The sequence below is a fragment of the Schistocerca piceifrons genome, chromosome 3 (assembly GCF_021461385.2).
Source record: "Schistocerca piceifrons isolate TAMUIC-IGC-003096 chromosome 3, iqSchPice1.1, whole genome shotgun sequence".
In the NCBI taxonomy this organism is placed as follows: Eukaryota; Metazoa; Arthropoda; class Insecta; order Orthoptera; family Acrididae; genus Schistocerca; species Schistocerca piceifrons.
In genome coordinates this window covers 372,730,398-372,755,442 of record NC_060140.1, presented here as the reverse complement: position 1 = coordinate 372,755,442, position 25,045 = coordinate 372,730,398, and the positions used below count along the sequence as shown (strand labels likewise).

Sequence of the window (25,045 nt, the reverse complement as noted above, 5' to 3'; positions counted from 1 at the left end):
TCGGAAGGAATGGGAGAACTAGCGGGCAGAGAGACTGCAGCTTTGGCAGCAGCGTCAGCAGCCTCGTTTCCCGTCAAACCGACGGGACCAGGGACCCACATTCAGATCACAGTGTCTCTAAGAGCGACTAAGTGGAGCCTTCTTGGACCCTTTTCACTAAAGGTTGGCCTGTGTACAGCATGCAAAGACTTAAGGGCGCAGAATCTGAGCAAAGGTCCATTGAAAAGTGTGTCGCCAGATGTACAACGTGGCCTGACAGGACAAAGAGCTCCGCTGTAAAAATGGAGCAGTGTTTCGAAAACCGATAACGAATATCGTCGGTGCACGCCAGACACCACGGTCAGCCCCAGAGCATTCAGTGTATACAAAGATACTATCGCGAAGTTTCGTGTCGAGGTAGAGAAACTTACAGCGAGTCTGGAGTAGTGTTCTTAGGAAGCTAATGGAGTCTAAGATGAACACAGGCCGTCGCACGAAGTCAAGGTAATGAAGGGTTCACACCCGTCAGGAAAGCGGCAGGTAGCGTAAAGTTAAGCTGTTGGAGCAATAGCCGAAAGAGAATTCCAGGAGGTAACAAGAGGGACGCTCCCCATACTGGTGGTGAAAGAAGCCATCGAAGAAGGAGGCATAGGAGGGGTAGCAGGGCATGGCAGACAAACGCGTATCTGCTGATAGAGTGTGACAGCAATAGTTTGGCAGCTTCTGCATACAGACTCCCGACTGGGCTAGTGTAAAAGGCGCCAGTGGCCAAACAGATGTCATCATGGTGGATTGTATTGAGATGGCGTAAGATGGTGCAAATGGAAGATGACTGCACTGTAAGACAAGCAGACACTGAGGGACCAGGTACGATGGACGTGCAGGTAAGACACGTGGGAGGACGAAGGGAGTTTCCTGTCTAGCATGACCCCAGGAATTTCGTAATTGCAGCGAACGGAAGGAGCAGCAAGTCCAAGATGTAAAGACAATGGAAGAAACCTATTGCGCCACTAGAAATTTTTTTACAGACGATTTTGTAAGTGAAAGCTAAAGCCATTGCTGTTGCTCCACGAACGACGACGATCGAGACATCGCTCAAGGAGAAGTTCGTGGAGAACTGCAATAGCTCGCAAAATCGCAAAAAGCCGGAGGTGCCCAGTGGGAGACACGCCATAATAGGTTTAATGTTGATAGCAAAGAGGACGACACTCAGCACGGCACCCTGAAGCACCCCGTTTTCCTGGATAAAGGTGTCCAACAAGACAGAACCCACGTGTATCTCGACAACTCGAGTTTTAAAAACTCAAGAAAATTAGGCAGGCGGCCTCTGAAGCCCCACATGTAGATAGTATGGAGGATACCAGTCCTCCAGCAGGTGTCCTAGGTTTTCTCCAAATAAACCATGACCTCAGTTTGGTATTTTCGCAGAAAACCATTCATGACATTGGTGGACAATGTAACGAGGTGGTCAACTGCAGAACAGATAGCTCGAAATCCGCGTTGTGCGGTGGTTAGTAAAGTGCGAGATTTGACCCACCATACCAGCCTGGCATGAATCATCATTCCATCACCTTAGAAATACAGCTGATGAGAGAAATTGGGTAGTAGCTAGAAGTAAGGCGTTTGTCCTTACTGGGCCTAGATATGGATGTGACTGGCTTCACGCGAGCCTCTGGGGAAGGTAACCTCTGCCCAGATGCAATTTTACATATGAAGGCCCACAAGCATCTGAATGAACATCGTCTACCCACGGATCAGAGAATAAGGATGAAGCGAGGGCATATTATAGCTCCGTCAATAAAAGCAGCGTTGTAGCACACTTCTGAGAGAAGAGTATCGCCCGAGCCGCCTCCACTCGTTTCCAATGGAGGAAGGCAAGGTGATAGAGGCTGGAGGTAGAAATCTCCGCAAAATAGCGGCCCAAGGTGCTTGAGATAGCAATAGGGTCCACTACGACAGATATAGTCGGCCGGAAATTGGGGAATGGATCTTGGTCCACATAATGGAAGAGGGATAAGTACGTGTGAAAACTCGGAAATTAAGAATGAATTTAAAATACAGGGTGCACCTAAAGTCCGGGAACACATTTATTGTGCAATAACTAAACATTGCACAGATAGCATACATACTGCATTTTAAATAAAAATTCAAATGTTTTTTATATATATTCGATATGCAAACCATGAGTGACCCGGCAGACGTCAATTCATTAATCGGGAACTTGCCCTACCTGTCCCAGCATGGCATCATCGACTGTGGAAGTCGCTTTCCATATTCTCTCCCAGAGATCTGCTACATGACGTGGTAGAGGCGGCACATAGACCAGATCTTTTTTTCTGTGGGGAAACATTTAAGACTCAGATCTGATGATCAGGGAGGCCATTTCATGGAATAGCTGTCCCCTTCTGCAGCGCGGCTGACCCATCGATTCGGTAGCTTTATGTTTACGACTAGCGCTGGCTATCGGCATACTACTAAACTACGCTGTGGCAGTATACATTAAAAACTTTCAGGGTTTCTCTTCAAAATGACCTGCATGATACCTGTACAATGGGTTGGTCTTGTGTCCAAGTTTGTACAAGTGTGACAAGTGTTCCTGGACTTAATGTACACCCTGTATTACTCGTACCTGTAAGTTCCTCCCTTTAATGCTCCGAATTTGTTTAAACTTTACAGAAAAGCTGATTGATTCAAGCTGGTTTGTCTCACAAGAGCGTTAATTATTGTAATGTAGGCCCTGTATCAGCAATACTGCTCATCAAGGAAGGCAAAAAATCAGAAAAGGTAGAGATTGCTACGTCACTGACTTTATGAAAACAGATTTTATAGATTTTTCAGAATCTCACAGAAAACACACTCGCTGGAATTTTATTGGAGCAAGTGGATTTACCTTATTAAAGTGTGCAACATTTTGAAGCACTTCACCTAAAAACTTGCTGTAAATGACAGGCCAAAAACACACTTTGCTAATTTCAGTATCCTCCATGTTCTACCACTAATCTGTAAAAAAGTTGGAAATAAGGTGTATTTTGTACTTGGATATGAATGTTCAATTTTATCCTACCTATAACCCAATTCCGTATTCTGATTTGTATTTGTGGTTCATAGATGGCCAACTGGCAAATAACTTCCTAATAGCATGCTTTAAATTTAATCAAGCATATAAACAGTTTATGAGATAGTGTTATTTTGCTGTAGCATATAGTGTCTGCAAATAGATTTGAGTAGGATATGTTCATCTCAGGAATATTTCTACAGGCATTTAGGGAAACTTAGGCAAGACTTTTCAGTTGCAGTGACCAACAAGCAAATTTATTACAGATTTTCCATATGATGTTGCTGTTATGAAAATTAGATTTGTTGCTAATAAACTAGGAACTCTGACTTACTACTAGTGTTCTATAAACACACAGATGAGATGTAATCTGTTTGCTGCCACTATACAACACTAAGCATATGAACATCGTTCTCTACAAGATATAGGGTATGCGATCTAGATATGATAAATTTGTCTAGCAGAACTAAGAGGTGGACAGGAAGTTTTAATTCTTTTGGGCTGTTAGCTTGACACATTCCAAAGAGGGCTCTTACACGAACAGTAATAAACTGTTTTAGTGTTGTAATAAATTGTTTTAAGAATCTATTAGGATTAATTACCATACAAGTTCTGGTTAATGTATTTGTGTAGTAACAGTGATCTGGACAGTAGAATATTTTGACAGCAGAATATTTTGACAGTTTGTAAAAGGTTTCAATTTTGTGTTATTTTAATTGTTTATGCCTATGTTTCAAATATGTTCGTATTGTGTCTGCAAGTTAGTGATGAAGTTACCACTCAGCTGTGGAGGCAGACACTGTATTAAAGACTAGGTGAGATAGGGCAAGATCTCATTAAAATTTTATTTTAAACTATTTAGTAGACGAGATGCTTGTTGGTTATCAGTTATACTTAAAAGAAGAAACTGTTTCACTAAAATTACTTTTAATGTTCATCCTACAGTTCTTAACATTTGTCAGTCTCCATAAATAAATAATGTTAAAATGTTTATACATTGTGAGGTAAGACCTCTAGGATGCAATTTAGTCTTTGCAGACTGTATACCATGCATTTGATACAAACACTCATCAGGCATGCATATCTTGTGTCATCACAGTCATTTCACAAACAAATGTATGACAGCAGGAAAGTTTCACAAGTCTTTCCCAAGTCTCTCAATTTCTTCCACAAAGTAATCCATATCAGTGTGAGTTAAGGCAGAATTCTGGAGGACTAAACGGAAGAAGTTTGGATGATCATTCAGTGGTTGATATGTAATCATCATTGTACCTTCCTTCATCATTCTTTCCTTAATTTTGGGAGCCACCTGAAATCCAAATTAAAAAGGTATTTAACATGAAACATTAATTCTATTTATTTCTGTTTATTTTATATCGAATTAGCAAATAATTCATAGTGATGCAGGACACCTAAAGCAAGATTTTGTAAATACTATTTCAATATACATCATAACCTGTCCAGACATACAAGTTAGATGTAATTGGCACATGTTGCGCATTTCAGTTTATTTCTAGAGTGGTGTAACTTAAGAGCTGGATAGGGGTGGAAGAGTTAAGGGACTGAGCAGCAAGATTATCAGTCCCTCATTCAATAGGTAGTCCCTCTTGAGTCAGTGATGTTAGCCAGAAATGTAACGAAATTTTCACAGTAAGAAACAGGTAAAATCTAGGCATTGAAAGCAATATTGATGTCAGCTATGAGGAGCAATGTGGAGAGAGAAATTATGTAGAACAGGCTAGTATGCAGATCAGAGCAGATGAGTACTTCTCACAGCTCATCTATGGCAAGATACCTCACCCACATCTCCCCCTTCCCCAAATCATTCACCCATGCTGACCAGACAAAAGACTAAGGCAGTAACACAAGTTATGCTTTCTCAGTGAAAGATCTATAATAGTGAAAGTGATAAGGCTAACAAGGTAATGAGCTTTAGTAGAATCACCAGTATTATAGAGGTGAAAGGAAGTTCAGTAGGCGGGTGGCTACAGTCTAGTGTCCTATTATGTACACATGCATGTGTCTTCCCAGTGGCAGGGGGGAAAGAATAAAATTAGAGTTGATAAGAGCCAGAAACGAGAAAAATTGAAGGGAAAGGAGCAGTGGCAACAGCTAAATGCAACAAAGGATGGCAAAGGGGAGTAATTTACAATTTTTTGAGCAAGGTAACAATTTTGAACAGTGGACAATCTGTGGTGTAAAATATTTGTTTCCACAAGCTCCTGCAGGAATGAAATCCATTATTCCTTTAGAGAGAGTGTAGGAATAAAAAGAACTCATTTCCCAGGCATATAGGCTTATCAACTCTTTGGAAAACAAACCATCTGATAATCAGAAGATAGTAATTGGTTAACATGGGAGAGTAAGATTGATGAAAAGATATCTTCTTGAAGACTTATGAACTAATTTCAATTTAGAGGCATTAAGTAACTAAGTATGTGTGTGTGTGTGTGTGTGTGTGTGTGTGTTTTTTGAACTGAACAAATTATTTACAAGAGTGTAGTTTGCAGTGGAAGAACTTACCTTGTGTAATTTGTCTTTAAAATCTGCTTCATTTTCTTTGCCATGGAGAGATGGTGGAATGTACCAGAAACATATATTTGTGCACTCTGGTTCATTTAAAACCATTCTGAAGTCTTCTCTCTGTTTAATTTGTCTTGTGAAATATTCAGCATTATCAAACACTGTGTCAATATGTTTTTCCAAACCATTAGTGCCCTGCATGGAAAATATTCACTTACATTTCATTTTTATTATCAGAATTCAAGGTATATTAATACAGGAAACACTTTTAGAAGAAATTCCTTGAATTTAAATGAAATTAATGCACATAAATATTCTACCTTTGCTTTCCACATTATCCAGAATTTTATGACATCTGCTCTCCTGCCACACTGCACATGCTTATCTCCAGTGTCATATTTAGTGTCATAAAATTTATCCTTTTGAAATAGATACTGAGCACTTTCTGAGTGGCAGTCAGCTAAAATATTTTCATGTCTCAACAAGAATGTTGAGCACTGCTGTGGTGCTGTTAGCAGTTTGTGTGGATTCCATGTCACAGAATCAGCTCTGAAAGAATGTTTATAAATATACTGACACATAGACACTAAAGTAAATTTCAAAGTGAGCTGCAACCCTTCATTACTGTTGGGAATTTCAATGAAGGAGCAAATATTTTATGCAATAGAACCACTTTGTAGCTGTTCCATAAAATGTAAAAAAATTAAGAGCTGAGAATCTGAAGCACATGAAACTATAGTTTCCAGAACTGTTTTCTGGGAATTATTTTAATAAATGTGGTCACAAATTTTAGACTGTGTAGCTATGAGTATAAATATGAGGTTTGTGACATGTCAGTCCATCAGGTTTACTAACAACTCAGCTTTTCCAGTCTCAGTTCCAAATATCTTTCATTATTTAATACTCATAACTCAAGATCATAGAACCTTATTGTTAGCAAAAGCACAAAACAGAAAATATGAGTTATAAGGAACATTTATATTGTAAATCATTAAAGACTGAAGTATGATTCATAGTAAGTTTTCCCTCAACTTACAATTCTATTCCCTTTAGCAAGTGACGGTGCTTCTTAGACATGAGAGCTCCACCACCCCATGCTGCATCAACATGAAGCCACAAATTGTACTTTTTACACAGGTCAGCTATCTCTGGGATTGGATCAAATGCACCAAGAACTGTTGTACCTGGAAATAGGTATTATTTGCAATGAAGCAATTTAATTATAGGAAGTAAATGTACACTGTATGTTACATATGTAATATGTATGGACAAATAATGTGGTATGCAGTCCAAAGACTGGTTTGATGCAGCTCTACAATCATTTTATCACTGCCTTAAATGTGAAATTATAGACTATTGTAGGGTATTTCAGATTTATAGCAATTTCAGCTATACGTTTGAAAATGGGAAACTCATGAATAACAGGATTTTTTGTTGTGTACATACCAGCTGTTGCTGAAACCATAAAAGGCAGTGCTCCTTCATTCAGTGCTCTTTGGATTTCCTGTTCTAGGTGTTTCACATCCATTTTTCCTCTAGCATCACATTCTATGAGATACACATTGTCAGAACCAAGACCAAGGAAAGAAGCCATTTTCTTCACAGAATAGTGAGCATCCTGTGATGTAAATAGGACCATCCGTGGAAGACCATGAAGACCTTTTTTCTGAAAGTGGGGGAAAAATTTACAGATTATTAAACAGCATATAATTTGTGAGTCTACAACAGTTTACACTGAGAATACTCCACAGAGCACAAAATGGAGTGTCAGAAAAAATAGGTATCAAAAGAAATATGGAAGACACTAGAATAGATAGGTCAGGACATGGGTTGTGACCTTCAAGTGTCATTTACTTGACAATCTTAAAATATAATTTTGCCAAATTACAAACTGAACAGATGAGTGAAAAATCCCCATGTTTCATTAGATCTGTTTTTAAACAGATAGATACTCCAGCATCCAAAAACAAGTCACAAGCTGCCATTATGAACCAGCAATTCGAATAAGATCCAGTTCAAAGATGTCTACCTTCGAGTTGAATTTTGGTAAAGCACAGCTTCTTAGGACATTACTGTTTGTATGTATGGAAGTAATGATTGCCAAAGAGGAAGGAGCACGTAACTTAGAAACAGATGACTCAATTTGGAAAAACTTGCAGGTTATCTGGTGCATCACTATTAAGGACTTTTGTTCTACAAAAAGGTGAAGTATATGAACTTCAGAGGCAGCAAAATAGTGCAATATCAACTTAATTTTTCAAGGAATCTTCTGTAATGTGGGTATTAGATGTGTAATTTTGAGATTTCAAGAGACTGTTACAAATATGGTTACATACTGTATGTTTCATTTGAAGGTTAAGTTACCCAAGTTACCTCTGTTCTTTCAGCTTTTAGTTTACTGAAACATATTTAAATGATTTTGTGGAAAATCAAGGTAGAAAGTGGTAAAAGTGAATGTGTATTCAAATGGGGTGAGAAAATGGAAAGAGGGAAGTAATGGTACTGAGTAAAGACAATGAAGATTAGATGACCAAGAACTAAATCCAAAGTAGAAAAGTGCTGCTTATACCATCTCAGGAAACATCTTTTGTATTACCTTTATATGTGGCGCTGCATGGTAGCGTGCACAGCTTATTGCATATCCATTGGCCACAGATCCTCCTGGGCAGAAAATGCCATCACCACGGCCTCCTGGAAATCCAACTATTTGCCGCATCTGCTGCAGGACAGTTTCCTCCATCAGTGTAAACACTGGTGCTACCTCATATGTGTAGACACTGGGATTGAGTGCATCACTCAACCACTGCCCCACCAGACCATAGGGATCCACACTGAAACAACAGTAAGTCATCAGTGAAAGCATTCAGTTCTATTTTCCAATAGTACAGTGCATGATTACATAGCCTAGCTTTCAACCATTTCTGCATACACTATGATGTTTAACAAGGAGTCATAAGAAGATCTCTACACAGAATTAACCTTACCCGTAGGTAGTAATGGACCATTGTAATAGAAATTTGTCAGTCTTTAGCAAGGTGCAATTTCACTTTCCTCCCAAATAATTATAACCTTTCCAAACCTGAATTATGTACCAACCAGCCAGTGGCAATTTATAGAAAATTTCCTCTCCTGGCTGGACATTTGATATATGTGACAAAATTATATTTTGCTGCTGAATGAGATGCTTCTGGACAGTTGCTTGCAGATTACAATTGTAGTTTCAACGTAGCGTTACCTATGTCTAAAGATCTTTAGAGATCAGATAAGAAAGCATATTAATAAAATTAACAACCTCCAACTGTGGTCTCCTGTTACCGAGCTTTAACGATATGTAGCACGAGACGAAACAAGCACTGTGACACTGTTGGAAGTACGAAGACGGGCGAGTATGCCGGGGCTTACCACAGTTCACACAAAGGACTGGACCATAATTAAAGAGTCAAAAATTAAAATAACTTTTCCAGACAGTCATTTTATGCCTAAGAATGTTACCATAGTAAACTCTCAGAATGACCAAATGAATGTTAGGCAAAATGTACGATCTTAAGAAAAAAGTGGCGCTGAATAATACAGAGTGTTACAAAACTTTCAGGAACCATCCCTAACACAAAGAAAGAAAATGTTATGTGGACGTGCGTCCGGAAACGCTTACTTTCCATGTTAGAGCTCATTTTATTACTTCTCTTCAAATCACATTAATCATGGAATGGAAACACAGCAACAGAACGTACCAGCGAGACTTCAAACAGTGTTACAGGAAATGTTCAAAATGTCCTCCGTTAGCATCCACCCTCCGTCGCATCGAATCCCTGATGCAGCCCTGGAGAATGGCGTATTGTAACACAGCCGTCCACAATACGAGCACGAAGAGTCTACATTTGGTACCGGGATTGCGTAGACAAGAGCTTTCAAATGCCCACATAATTTAAAGTCAAGAGGGTTGAGGTCAGGAGAGCGTGGAGGCCATGGAATTGGTCCGCCTCTACCAATCCATCGGTCACAGAATCTGTTGCTGAGAAGCGTACGAACACTTCGACTGAAATGTGCAGGAGCTCCATCGTGCATGAACCACATGTCGTCGTACTAGTAGAGGCACATGTTCTAGCAGCACCGGTAGATTATCCCGTATGAAATCATGATAACTTGCTACATTGAGCGTAGGTGGAAGAACATGGGGCCCAATCAAGACATGACCAACAATGCCTGCCCAAACGTTCACAGAAAATCTGTTGTTGACGTGATTGCACAATTGCGTGCGGATTCTCGTCAGCCCACACATGTTGATTGTGAAAATTTACAATTTGATCACGTTGGAATGAAGCCTCATCCGTAAAGAGATCATTTGCACTGAAATGAGGATTGACATTGTTGGATGAATGATTCGCAGAAGTGTACCCGTGGAGGCCAATCAGCTGCTGATAGTGCCCGCACACGCTGTACATGGTACGGAAACAACTGGTTCTCCCGTAGCACTCTCCATACAGTGACGTGGTCAATGTTACCTTGTACAGCAGCAACTTCTGACGCTGACGTTAGGGTTATCGTCAACTGCACGAAGAATTGCCTCGTCCATTGCAGGTGTCCTCGTCGTTCTAGGTCTTCCCCAGTCGCGGGAATGTTCCGTGCTCCCTAAGACGCCGATCAATTGCTTCGAACGTCTTCCTGTCGGGACACCTTCGTTCTGGAAATCTGTCTCGATACAAACGTACCGCGCCACGGCTATTGCCCCGTGCTAATCTATCCATCAAATGGGCATCTGCCAATTCCGCATTTGTAAACATTGCACCGACTGCAAAACCACGTTCGTGATGAGCACTAACCTGTTGATGCTACGTACTGATGTGCTTGATGCTAGTACTGTAGAGCAATGAGTCCCATGTCAACACAAGCACCCAAGTCAACATTACCTTCCTTCAATTGGGCCAACTGGCAGTGAATCGAGGAAGAGCAGTACATACTGGCGAAACTAAAATGAGCTCTAACATGGAAATTAAGCGTTTCCGGACCCATGTCCACTCAACATCTTTTCTTTATTTGTGTGTGGAATGTTTCCTGAAAGTTTGGCCGAACCTTTTTGTAACACCCTGTATAACTAGAAAGCTAAAAATTGGTCAGAATGTGCTAATGTGTGTCAAATAAAAGTTAACCCTTTCAACCATATCAGAGTAGGTAATACTTTGGTTAAAATCTTGCGTTTTACGCAAAATTGAAACCGCTCAGTGTTTGACTCTGAAGCTGAAAATTCATATTTAGCCTCAGTTTTATGTTTAAGCATTAAATACGTTACACCAATAAGCTAATTGTGAGTTTTCAAGTTTTTTACAAAAACTTGAATGTGGAAGGGAACCGTCCTTATTATTTGCATTTGTAATAGAAAGTTACAATTACAGCACTACCACATTCATTCATGAAATACAGCTGTACCAAGTTTCAAAATTATTGTAAATGGTCAGAAGGATTCTTTAAGAGGCACATCAGAGGTCATGTTCTGTTTGATTCGTTCTAATAATTCTAGCCGGCTAAGCTTAAATGCAGACGAGCTAATATTTTGCAGTAACTAAAGCAAACTTAAGTATTTATAAAAATTTTAAATTCTGAATTGACAGACAATATATGGACAACAATGGGGGCCATTTAAATATTGCTACTAGTACACAGAGTCGTTTATGTACCGTTTTGCGGTCCACTGCACTCCTATATACACTACTGGCCATTAAAATTGCTACACCACGGAGATGACGTGCTACGGACGCGAAATTTAACCAACAGGAAGAAGATGCTGTGATATGCAAATGATTACCTTTTCAGAGCATTCACACAAGGTTGGCGCCGCTGGCGACACCTACAATATGATGACATGAGGAAAGTTTCCAACTGATTTCTCATACACAAACAGCAGTTGACCGGCGTTGCCTGGTGAAACGTTGTTGTGATGCCTCGTGTAAGGAGGAGAAATGCGTACAATCACGTTTCCGACATTGATACAGATCGGATTGTAGCCTATCGCGATTGCGGTTTATCGTATCGCGATTTCGCTGCTCGCGTTGGTCGAGATCCAATGACTGTTAGCAGAATATGGAATCGGTGGGTTCAGGAAGGTAATACGGAACGCCGTGCTTGATCCCAACGGCCTCGAATCACTAGCAGTCGAGATGACAGGCATCTTATCCGCATGGCTGTAACGGATCGTGCAGTCACATCTCGATCCCTGAGTCAACAGATGGGGACGTTTGCGAAACAACAACCATCAGCACGAACTGTTCAATGACGTTTGTAGTAGCATTGACTATCAGCTCGGAGACCATGGCTGCGGTTACCCTTGACGCTGCATCACAGACAGGAGCGCCTGCGATCGTGTACACAATGAACCTGGGTGCACGAATGGCAAAACGTCATTTTTTCGGATGAATCCAGGTTGTGACGTCACTTTGAAGGCTCTACCCTTCATTCGATCCCTGTGAAATCCTACATTTCAGCAGGATAATGCACGACCGCATTTTGCAGGTCCTGTACGGGCCTTTCTGGATACAGAAAATGTTCGACTGCTGCCCTGGCCAACACATTCTCCAGATCTCTCACCAATTGAAAGCTTCTGGTCAATGGTGGCCGAGCAACTGACTCGTCATAATACGCCAGTCACTACTCTTGATGAACTGTGGTATCGTGTTGAAGCTGTACCTGTACACGCCATCCAAGCTCTTTTTGACTCAACGCTCAGGCGTATGAAGGCCGTTATTACGGCCAGAGGTGGTTGTTCTGAGTACTGATTTCTCAGGATCTATGCACCCAAATTGCGTGAAAATGTAATACGTCAGTTCTAGTATAATATATTTGTCCAATGAATACCCGTTTATCATCTGCATTTCTTCTTGGTGTAGCAGTTTTAATGGCCAGTAGTGTAAATGTAGATGCAGTGTTAAGACACTTTGCACCGAGATATCAAACTGTCCGTGTCAATCAAACGCCCGCATACGTTGCGGTTCATGTGATGCCAGACTAATGAGTTTTCGGTAGAAGTTGGAATTGACCTCGCGAAGTCTGTACATTGTCCCGGATCGCTTTGGTTTGACGGAAGTAACCGTTTGTTTGCCGCCCGTTGACAAAACCGCATGGCAAGCGGCGAGATTATTTTCCACTTTCCGTGCGAGCAATTGTATTTTAGCGATTAGAAGTTAGGGCGATAGACTATCCGAGTTTCTCAAAGAGGTCGCCTCTTAACTGTCAATAGTGCTATTTCTGGTAGGGGTATTAGTTACAAAACGAAGACATTTCATGCGTATGAACTTCTACGGACTATTCACCAGTTAAAATTAAACTTTTAGTTTGCGATCCTTTCATAAAACAGCAAGAACGAGATTTTCTTTCGGTTAGCACAGAGTAACTTTGATTGCAGACTGGAAATTATGGTCAGTATGTTCTCCATCGCTCTCTGGATGACAAAAAATTAATTTCAGGCTTTTTTAGACGGCGAAGGTTGGTGGAAGGCACACACAATTTACGAGTCCTTTCATAGCGACGTAACTAAAAATGACCGTTTGCTTATTACCTGCCGCCCCCACAGGCACACTGTATAGACTGCAACATAATACTCTTGTTATGACAATAGGGCCCAAATGATTGTAGTAATGCTTATCTCATCTCCTGGCAGACAAATTTGAACAAGTGGCGAGAACATTGTTTCCAAAACACCACCTACCACTAAAACGGAGTAAAGAGAAAACTAATAGTTTTGCACAACAGAAAATCTTTATGTTTGGCACGCAATAAAGTTCAGTTGTGGGCTATGTAAGTACTTTGAGCTGTGGCGGCAGCCCAAATTCTACACTGGAGTGACTAAGGTCATGGAATACCTTCTAATATCGCGTGGGGCCTTTTCCCAGCATAGTGGAGCAACTCGACATGGCATAGACTAAAGTTTTAAGTCTCCTGAAGAAATACTGAGCCACGCTGCCTCTACAGCCAACCATAACTGCGAAAGTGTTGCCAGAGCAGAATTTTGTTTAATAAGTGACCTTTCGATTATGTCCCATAAATGTTCAATGGGAGTCATATTGGGCAATCTGTGTGAGTGAATCATTCTCACGAATTGTCCAGACTATTCTTCAAAACAATCAGGAACAGTTGAGTCCCAGTGACATCATTTGGGAACATTAAGTCCATGAATGGCTGCAAATGGCCTCTATTTGGCTGAATATGACCATTTTTAGTCAATCAGTCCTGTTGAGCCAGAGGGCCCAGTTGATTCCATTTGAACACATTGCACACCATTATGGAGCCACCACCAGCTGACCAGTTGACAACTTTGATCCATGGCTTCGTGACGTCTGTGACAGACTAACCATACCATCAGCTTTTATCAATTGATATCTGGGCTCTTGTGACAAGGGCACTGTTTTCCAGTCGCCTAGGGTCCAACCGATAAGGTCACGAGCCCAGGAGAGGCGCTGCAGACGACGACGTGCTAATATAAAAGGCACTCGCGCCGGATGATGCCATAGCCAATTGACGCTACATGTCGCCGCATTGTCCAAACGGATAAGTTCGTCGTACGTCCCACGTTGATTTCTGTAGTTATTTCACGAAGTGTTGCCTGTTTGCTCCTACTGACAACTCTACACGAACACCACTTTTCTCGGTCGTTAAGTGAAGGCCGTCGGCCTCTGCATTGTCCGTGGTGAGAGGTAATGCCTGAAATTTGGTATTCTCGACACTTGTCACTGTGGCTCTCTGAATATTAAATTACCTAACTATTTTCGAAATAAAATTTCCCATGCGTCTAGCTCTAACTACGAGGGGGGGACCCAAAAGAAACCAGATTGTTGTCAAAAAAAATTCATGAACCATTTTACAAAATTACTTCAGTCACCTTCAAAATACTCTTCATTACATGCGATGCACTTTTCAAGTCTCTTTTCTCACTGTTTGAAGCATGTTTAGAACTCTTCAAGTTTGATATTGTCTAGTGCCCTTTGCGAAGCTGTTTTTACCGCCTCCACTTCGTCATAACGCTCCCCTTCTAGCGTTTTTTTCATTCGTGGAAATTGGAAAAGTCGCACGGGGCTAATTCCGGCGAATACGGAGCGTGGGGAACAACAGACCACCTCTGAGATGCCAACTTGTGGGTCACTTAAGGCCGTGTGTGCTGGCGGCGTTGTCGTGATGCAGAAACCAGTCACCTGATCGCCAAAGTTCCGAACATTTCCTCCTCACAACCTCTCGCTGATGCCTTAAAACATCCAAGTAAAAGTGCTGGGTAACAGTCTGGCCAGGGGGGTACCAATTCCCGATGCACAATTCCACGAACATCAAAAAAGACAATGATCATCGTCTTCACATTTGACGTCACTTGCCTTACTTTTTTTGGTCTGGGAGAGTTGGGAGTCTTCCACTGGCTTGACGCTTGCTTGGTTTCTGGGTCATACCTGTAACGCCAACTCTCATCCCCTGTAATGACTGTTCAAGGAGTTTGGATCACGTGCGATCTGTTTTCAAATCCTGACACATTCATGCAGATGGTTTTTTTTGCTCTTGTGAGAGAAGGCGCGGAACAAATTGAGCAGCAACACGTCTCATGTGCAAATCCTCACTCAAAATCCGCTGGCACAAGCTCCAACTGATTCCTGTCTGCTGAAATTTGGTCGATCGTTTGGCGACGATCCTCGATCTTTTGGCGGACCTTTTCAGTGTTCTCATTTCGCGATGTTGAAGGGCGTCCAGAACGGGCTTGGTCTTCAACACACATCTCACCACGGTTAAAGCGCCCAAACCACTCTAAAACCTGTGTGTGGCTCAGCGTCGTCCTGGAAAGCTTCCTGAAGCATTTGGTGTGTCTCCATTGCAGTATTTTTAAGCAGGAAACAATTTCACACACACACTGTTCTTTTAAAGTTGCCATTACGACTTCGCAGAGGCAACCAGTCAACAGTCAGAGAAACAATACCACACTTGCACATTCAGCTCTACACTGACGCCGTCTCCGCAGCTGTTTCATGAAGGTGTCTACTAACACCATCTAGCGTGAGAACCCTGCACTACGTCTATGAATGGCAGCGCCCTCTGAGTCCTGTTTCTTTTGGTTCCCCCTCGTACCATTCCACGTTCTATATGTTAACTCCCAAGGTGCGCCCATAAGCACGTCGAACATCTTTTCACATGAATGACGTGGGTGCAGATGACAGTTCCGCCAGTGCACTTCCCTTTTATACCTTGAGTACGCTATACTACCGCCATATACATACGTGCACATCACTATCCCAGGATTTATTACCTCAGTGTATTAGAAGGTTACTGCGACAGCACTTCTTAGGCTGCATATGCTAAGGTCACAAGGGAAATGGAAGGCGCGATACCCACAGGAGTGGCGTGGCACAAACATATCGTGGGCAAAGCACATTGGAATCGCATTGGCAGGAGGCTTCGGCGGTCGTGCTTCAGAATAGTGGAAAATATGCCTTCTAGAGCAGGTGCGAGCAGTAACAATTTATATTTTGTAACTAAGATGTTCACTACTGAAGAAGTTACTGGATGCTTCTGTTAAAGTGTAATTGTTCACTGTGTTTTCCGTTTAAATGATGAATCGCTGCCGTAGAATTATGTACGAGTGAAAAAACCGGTGATTGAGAGTAAATTTAAAACATTACTCGTACCTGTACATTCTTTCATATGATGTTCCAATTAGTTTCTACTTTTCGAAGAAGCTGATTGATTTAATCAAGTTCGTCTCGCAAGAGACATCAATTATTTTAGTGTAGGCCGTATGTCAGCGATACCGCACGTCAAGGAAGGCAAAATTAGCAGACAGATTGCAGAAGTCTGACTTCATGCTATGAGTCGCTGAAGTGAGTAGTAGTTGCGGTCTTCAGTCCTGAGACTGGTTTGAGGCAGCTCTCCATGCTACTCTATCCTGTGCAAGCTGCTTCATCTCCCAGTAAACTACTGCAACCTACATCCTTCTTAATCTGTTTAGTGTACTCATCTCTTGGTCTCCCTCTGATTTTTACCCTCCACGCTGCCCTCCAGTACTAAATTGGTGATCCTTGATGTCTCTAAAACATGTCCTACCAACCGATCTTTTCTTCTAGTCAAGTTGTGCCACAAATTTCTCTTCTCCCCAATACTATTCAATACCTCATTAGTTATGTGATCTACCCATCTAATCGTCAGCATTGTTCTGTAGCACCACATTTCTAAATTTTCTATTTTCTTCTTGTCCAAACGGTTAATCGTCCATGTTTCACTTCCATACATGGCTACACTCCATACAAGTACTTTCAGAAACGACTTCCTGACACTTCCATGAACCATTGACCCTGCCGTTGGTGTGGAGGCTTGCGTGCGTCAGCGACACAGATAGCCGTACCGTAGGTGCAACCACAACGGAGGGGTATCTGTTGAGAGGCCAGACAAACGTGTGGTTCTGAAGAGGGGGGCCAGCAGCCTTTTCAGTAGTTGCAGGGGCAACAGTCTGGATGATTGATCTGGCCTTTTAACACTAACCAAAACGGCCTTGCTGTGCTGGTGCTGCGAACGGCTGAAAGCAAGGGGAAACTACAGCCGTAATTTTTCCCGAGGGCATGCAGCTTGCCTTTACTGAAGTGAGTATGGTGCAACTAACGTTTGACAAATTCGTCGATTTCTCCATGACTGGCTGATCTGTACTTAGCTCAAGGTCTAGGTTACGTTGAAAGGTGAATATGGTTTTGAGCTGCCAGGTCAGCGGGTGTGAATGCCAAAGTCTGTGGTGACATTGATCCATGGGACATGTTACGTCAGCGCTGTATGTAATGTGTTTACGTCAGCCGAACGCCAGTTGGACTGTACTCATTTTAGTTGCTTGACTTTATACATGGAGCATTAACAGATACTTATTTGCTTGTATTTATGGGCACCAAGGAACGTGGACGGCGAAAGTGAAAAAAAGAGTGTCACGAGTACAAATCAAGAGCCAAAAATACGAACACAGTTTGGAGACTCATTTAGTGAATGATTTAGAGCATTCTCGCAGGCGAAAATACTTTTAACTCGTTACTTTGAGTCAGTAACTTGTAGCGTATCAATTTTATTAGAACTGCTTAAAAGTATGAAAATTCCTCGTGTGTCGTTTGGTATTTGAATGTTTTTACGTGTGTTACGAATGCAACTTTGCTGCAGAATTTAATCAGAGAGGAAACATCAGCAAGTAAAGAGTGAAGCATAGTACGAGGGACGTTCAATAAGTAATGCAACATTTTTCTCGGCAAGTTTCGGTTTAAAAATGTGGAATTGGTTGTGGGTCAGTGCTGAATATCCCCGTTTTAGTCCCTACAGTTTCATGAAATTTTGATAGGTGGTGGCGCGATACGTGGACTTCAAAATGGCATCTGTAACAGAGCTGCGATCCAGGCAGAGAGCCATCATTTAGCTTCTTTTGGAGGAAAACCGGAGCATCGCTGATATTCATATGCGCTCGCGGAATGCATACGGATACCAAGCAGTGAACAAAAGCACAGAGTCATCGGGCGAGGGGGTCTCATCTTCAAAACGACGTCACGCAATCCTGCCCGGTCTCCCATGTACCGGCCGATTGCACACAGCTGTGACTCGTGCAATGTTTGAATGTGTAGACATCCATTAGAGGTGATTGATTGATCGATCACGATCACATCGCTGCACTAGTGCAGTCGTGTTTGTAGTAATAACAGCAACTGGGGTACTCTAAGGTAGCTGGATGTGCGCGTGCCTCCTCTGTGCTCGTCGGCGCTTTAGAGGAAGGAGGACCATAAAGAGCAACTGAGGGCTATTGTGCGGAATTGCTAGTGCGTTACAAGGCTCATCTTGACAATTTTTTGTCGAACATTGTCACAGGCGATGAAACATGGGTTCATCAGTTCTAACTGAAAACGTAATAGAAATTCACTGAGTTGTGCCACAACATCCCTCCTCTGAAGAAAAAGTTGAAAGCTGTACCCTCAGCTAGTGAAATCAAGGGGACTGTTCCCTGGGATTGTGTGATGTCTTCCCTCAGTGCAACGATCAACTGAAGTATATTGTGCTATTAAAGAAACGACTTCGGCTTGTTCGTCACCAGAAAGTACAAACCAACTTTTTCTCCTTGACAAGTCTTTACGCAAATCTATGCACCCGAGAGAAGCTCACAAAAGTCATTTTACTGTTCTCTAATTCACCGTACAGCCCGGATCTCGCACCTTTGGAGTTCCCCGTTTGGCCCAATGAAGGATACACTCCACGGGAAGCAGTAAGTAGATGATTGAGAGATTATTGATGCAGGAAGACGTTGGCGCCGAAGTCTGTAATATCTATCTTATATTCTACTAATTATCCTTGCACAATATTATGAGTGAATTACGTTTCCTACTTTACCATCTGTATACTCGCAGAATCTATGCGCAAAGTAGTACAGTACTATTCCATGAGCGCATAATTACTCTTTGTAATATTCTCTCTGGTGTGTTGAGAGGAATTCTAGGATCTTCTCCGTGCCGAATAGCCGCATTGAATAATTGTAATTTTGCTATCGAGATTACTGGAAGAAAGATTGAAAATATATTGTACGCTACTCAAGAAAATATATACTGGGCATTTACATCAAAGGTGTGTAAGGAATTTCATTATGTATGTATTCTCTAATTGGAAATTTGCACGGAGGTGTCTTTTCGTTGGTAATCAGAAGGGAACTTCCGATGAATTGGAAGAGTACCTGCAATTATTAGATCCAAGAGCTCCATTATTTCATCGCATAATTAAAGCAAACTTTCCGCTTGATCTGAGGTTTCCCGACCGACTACGCAACGCAAGAAAATCAAGACATTTTATTTACACAGGATTGCAGATCACTTCGAATCATCGAGACTGCGGGCAAGGAGAGTCATTGTCTGATTCTGATTAAACAAGTAAAGCTTAGTTATAACTTTCTTGAGCGACTGTGATATGGCTGCTTATGAATGAGATCATTAATAAAATACTAATAACTTTCCTCCTCACCAGCAACCAGTATAAACAATATTAATTAACAGAATGAGATTTTCACTCTGCAGCGGAGTGTGCGCCGACATGAAACTTCCTGGCAGATTAAAACTGTACCGGACCGAGACTCGAACTCGGGACCATTGCCTTTCGCGGGCAAGTGCTCTACCAACTGAGCTACTCAAACACGACTCCTGCCCCGTCCTCACAGCTTTACTTCTGCCAGTATCTCGTCTCCTACCTTCCAAACTTTACAGAAGCTCTCCTGCGAACCCTGCAGAACTAGCACTCCTGAAAAAGGATATTGCGGAGGCATGGCCCAGCCACAGCCTGGGGGATGTTTCCAGAATGAGATTTTCACTCTGCAGCGGAGTGTTCTCTCAGGAGTGCTAGTTCTGCAGGGTTCGCAGGAGAGCTTCTGTAAGGTTTGGAATGTAGGAGACGAGATACTGGCAGAAGTAAAGCTGTGAGGACGGGGCAGGAGTCGTGTTTGGGTAGCTCAGTTGGTAGAGCACTTGCCCGCAAAAGGCAAAGGTCCCGAGTTCGAGTCTCGGTCGGGCACACAGTTTTAATCTGCCAGGAAGTTTTAATATTAATTAAAATTATATGTCTATCAGTACAGTGGTACCATGTGGGCATACAGGCCCTGCTAATAAGGTGGTGTAAGGTCGTTGCATCACCGAAAAATATAGTTTTGTAGCAAGAAGACAGGGGAATAAAATGGCTCTGAGCACTATGGGACTTAACTTCTGAGGTTATCAGTCGCCTAGAACTTAGAACTACTTAAACCTAACTAACCTAAGGACACCACACAGAGCCATGCCCGAGGCAGGATTCGAACCTGCGACCGTAGCGGTCGCGCGGCTCCAGACGGTAGCGCCTAGAACCGCTCGGCCACTCCGGCCGGCAGAGGGGAATAAAATGGTGTACTGGATCCCTGAATAAATGCAACCTGCTTTCAGAAGAAAAAGGGCATGTGTTGCCTTAGTCATTGAACGCCCTCGCTAGATACAGTTATAAGTCAACTAAACATATTGTAGACTAGTATAATACGTGGTTCTTTCGAATTAGTGGAGAGACTTACCCGGAGTAGAGCTGGTTGACGAAGTAGGGGTGTCCGGTCTTGACGCTGTAGCGGATGACGTCGCGCACGAGCTGCAGCAGCTGGTCGTGCGAAAGCGGCTCGTCGGCGAGCTGCAGCGGCAGCGCCTCCCGCAGCTGGCGGGGCTCTCGCCACGTGGAGACGGGGCTGGCGCGCCGCGTGCCTCCCAGCACGGCGCCCTCGAGCAGCAGCTCGGCGGCCTCCCGCAGCCAGCGCCCGTGGCGACGGCGGTCCGGCGCGCTCGCCCACCACCGGGAGCCCGCCTCCGCCTCGGCCGCCGCCGCCAGCGACTCGCGCTCTGCTACCGGAGCCGCCGCAGGCACCGACGTCGCCGGCATCGCCCTGTTCCACACCCAACACCTCATTAACTTTCCAAGATGAACTCTAAACATACCAGTGTAACGATAATACATAATACTTTTCGACTAAGCGCAGAACAGGGAATCAGTGATCATAACGCCGTTGCAGCATCCCTCAATGCGGAAGTAAATACGAATATAAAAAAGGGAGAAAGGTTTATCTGTTTAGAAAGAGTAATAGGAGGCAGATTTCAGACTACCTAACAAATAAAAACGAAAATTTCTGTTCCGACACTGACAAGTTTGAGTGTTTATGGAAAAAGCTCAAGGCAATCGTAAAATGCGTTTTAGACAGGTACGTGCCGAGTAAAACTGAAGGACGGGAAAAACCCACCGTGGTTCAACAACAAAGTTAGGAAACTACTGCGAAAGCAAAGAGCTTCATTGCAAGTTTAAACGCAGCCAAAACCTCTCAGTCAAACAGAAGATAAACGATGTCAAAGTTAGCGTAAGGAGGGCTATGCGTGGAGCGTTCAGTCAATTCGAAAGTAAAATTCTATGTACCGACTTGACAGAAAATCCTAGGAAGTTCTGGTCTTACATTAAATCAGCAAGTGGATCGAAACAGCATGTCCAGACACTCTGGGATGATAATGGCATTGAAACAGGATGACACGTGTAAAGCTGAAATACTAAACGCCTTTTTCCAAAGCTGTTTCACTGAGTCAGACCGCACACTGCAGTTCCTTCTCTAAATTCTCGCACGAACGACATCGAGATAAGTGTCCAAGGAATAGAAAAGCAACTGAAATCACTCAACAGAGCAAAGTCCACTGGACCTGACGAGATACCAATTCGATTCTACACAGATTACGCGAAAGAACTTGCCCCCCTTCTAAGAGCCGTGTACCACAAGTCTCTAGAGGAACGGATGGTTCCAAATGATTGGAAAGAGCACAGTTTCAGTTTTCAAAAAGGCTCGTCGAGCAGATACGCAAAACTACACAAAACTGGCGCTAACAGCGTAGGCACAGATCTGTTCGCAGTTTTAGTGATAAGCTGAGAAAACCGTTCCGAAACACATATGCTACAAAACGCCACTGTTTCCTGCGCTTGTACCCCGACATTAATATGGGATATGATCACCATGCACACGTACGCAGGCCGCACAACGGGTTGGCATACTCTGGATCAGGTGGTCGAGCACTGCTGGGGCATAGCCTCCCATTCTTGCACCACTGCCTGTCTGAGCTCCTAAAGTGTCGTAAGGGTTTGAAGATGTGCAGCGATACGTCGACCGAGAGCATCACAGACGTGCTCGATGGGATTTAGATCTGGAGAACAGGTAGGCCACTTCATTCGCCTGATATCGTCTGTTTCAAGGTACTCCTACACGATGGCAGCTCGGTGGGACCGTGCCTTACCATTCATCCTGGAGGAAGGTGGGACCCACTGCACCGCTGAAAAGGCTGACATACTGGTGCAAAAAGACGTCCTGATACACCTGACCTGTTACAGTTCCTCTGTCAAAGACATGCAGGTGTGTACGTGCACCAATCATAATCACACCTCACACCATAAAAACCACGACCTCCATACAGGTCCCTTTCGAGGACAATGGGTTGTTATCTGGTTCCTGGTTCACGCCAGATGAAGACTCAGCGAGAATCATTGTTCAGACTATACCTGTACTAGTCCGTGAACATAACCTGGGACCACTGGTTCAATGACCATATACTGTGTTCTGGACATCAGGCCTTATGAGCTCTCCTGTGACCAGGGGTCAGTGGAATGCACCTTGCAGGTCTCCGGACGAATAAAGCATGTCTGTTCAGTCGTCTGTAGACTGTGTATCCGGAGTCAACTGTTCAAGTGGCTGCGGTAAGGTCCCAAGCAAGGCTACCTACAGTACTCCGTGGCAGTCTGCGGGCACTGACAGATATCGGTCTTCTTGTGGTGTTTTACACTGTGGACGTCCCGTACTGTAGCGCCTGCACACGTTTCCTGTCTGCTGGAATCGTTGCCATAATCTTGAGATCACACTTTGTGCCACACGGAGGGCCCGTGCTACGACCTGCTGTGTTTGACCAGCCTCCAGTCGCGCTGGTATTGTGCCCCTCACAACGTCATCAGTATGTGTTCATTGAGCCATTTTCAACACAGTCACCATTAGCACGTCTGAAACCGTCTGCACACTTACTCGCTGCACGTACTCTGACATGCACCAACATACCTGTGCGTATGTGGACTGCTGACAGCGCCACCGTGCGACGAGCGCAGGCCAGATGCACCGCACGGTCGTACCCCGAGGTGATTTAAAGCCGCAAACCGCCCACCAGAGCGTTGTTTCACCGTGTATCAGCATTATCCTTAATTTATGAGCATGAGTAGTATTTCTAATTGTGGCGAAATTTTACAACTCAGCTGGGATGACAAAGGCATTATGATCCTAATCTATATTTCTGGCTTCGTTTGTCAATTGTTTTGTTGTGCTTTAGGGCGCAAAAAAACTTTCGTTTGTCAATATTTTCTATAGCTGTCTGCCGATGCATCACTCACGAACCGAAATGTCGAAGAGCAGAATCAGATTATTACGGTTACCATGCCCCAGCCGCACCTCGTGCTAATCCCGCTACGACTGCCATAGTTTACAGAATATATGTATTACGTTGGGGCATGAGTTCATAGCGCTTTTGTTTTGCAAGTTGGTATTTCGGTTACTGTGTGGTTGTATAGCGACTCATTTTTCATTTGTGTTTACATATGGTCATTCGGAGATAGTGAGTGGAGCATGGACGCTAGAAAATGGTGTGCGAAGTGGAGAAGTCCAAACGTTTCCGACGTTTTTCTATTTTTCACGAGGGTTGACAGCGGAGGCAGCCAGAGTCATTGCGCCGTGTATGGAGATAATGCCACTGGACAGAGCATGGAGAGAAAATTGTTTTCTCGGATGAAGGAGGGTCGTTTTGACGTTAGTGACTACGTTCAGGAAGACCTTCGCGGTATTAGTTTTTAAACGCATTACTTCACAATGCTCCATGTCTGTGTACTCGAGAACTGGCAATTTTTTTGAACTGATTACACCAGCGTACGACATTTGCATTCAGTGGGGAACATTAAAAATCGAGCGTATGTGTACCACCGCATCCTCTATGCCAAAATTAAAAAACTCTGCTCACTAGACATCAGTTGACTAACACCGACCATTCTTTATGCTAACTGAAGGAAAAGGCAGGGTTGCGCTTGTAATGGTTATTTACGTGACCATTATGGCACTCCAACCCCAGTTCTCGATACCAGTAATATCGTACTACTTTTCTGCGAAGTAAGACATTTTTGTGACAATATTCACATTTGGTTTTATTAATGTGTAGGTACTCCGATGTATCGATATATTAGTGATATGGTTCTTGTGTGTATTCATTTCTGTAGGACCGTCATAATCTTTGACTGACTTGTAACCGTTTTGGCGCGAATGCGCACAGAGCAGTCTTTATTTCACTTTGCAGACGTTAAGTTGTTATTCCGCTTTGTAAGAGAACAGTCAAGTCTTGTGTTTGGTTAAAGTGGAAATTAAATATATGAAGATTGATAAAAAACTGTTTTCTTGATGTGATAATTAAGAAGTATGTTAATTTACAAGAAGTTTAATAAAAATGTGGATCGTGAACACCAAGTCAAAAATTGTTTCTACCATACCACTGTTCTGATCTGGGATTGTTTGATCATTAAGAATTTCCTGAAAAACGCATTTGTTAGGTCTTCAAATATTGCTAGACTACCTGGACCTTCTAGCAGTCAAAGTGGAATCACCCTAGAATCAACAAGATGAGCCATAACAACTTCGACGAAATCTACTTGGTAATCCATTCAAGATAAGTGCCACAAATAATGACTTTTACAGTGACTTCATTATTTCCATTCTGACGATACCATACACAGTCAATAACTTTGCTGTTGCCCGATAAAGCGAACATATGCTGCGTGAGCATACATTATTAATCCTATTTCTAACCTACTTTGCAAGTGGTGGTATTGTTAGAAGCTGAAAGCAGTAACTCCCCATACAACGCCCTGTGCGCATCCACAAAAAGTAATTGTGCGTCTGGTGGAACAGCGGCGGTG

At 42.9% G+C, this 25,045-nt stretch overlaps 1 protein-coding gene across 1 annotated transcript in view; it reads right to left on the bottom strand.

Moving 5' to 3' along the window:
• Positions 1-3,712: 3,712 nt before the first annotated feature.
• The window catches only part of LOC124788666 (cysteine sulfinic acid decarboxylase), a 36,445-nt gene continuing 15,112 nt past the window's right edge, over positions 3,713-25,045 (bottom strand). Inside the window, exons 2-8 of the mRNA XM_047255943.1 lie at positions 20,604-20,963; positions 8,154-8,388; positions 7,004-7,223; positions 6,594-6,741; positions 5,878-6,106; positions 5,558-5,752; positions 3,713-4,343 (exon numbers count right to left, since the gene is read on the bottom strand). Of these exons, the coding sequence (XP_047111899.1) occupies positions 4,170-4,343; positions 5,558-5,752; positions 5,878-6,106; positions 6,594-6,741; positions 7,004-7,223; positions 8,154-8,388; positions 20,604-20,963 (1,561 nt within the window). The 3' untranslated portion in view covers positions 3,713-4,169. The remainder of the gene's footprint in view (positions 4,344-5,557; positions 5,753-5,877; positions 6,107-6,593; positions 6,742-7,003; positions 7,224-8,153; positions 8,389-20,603; positions 20,964-25,045) is intronic.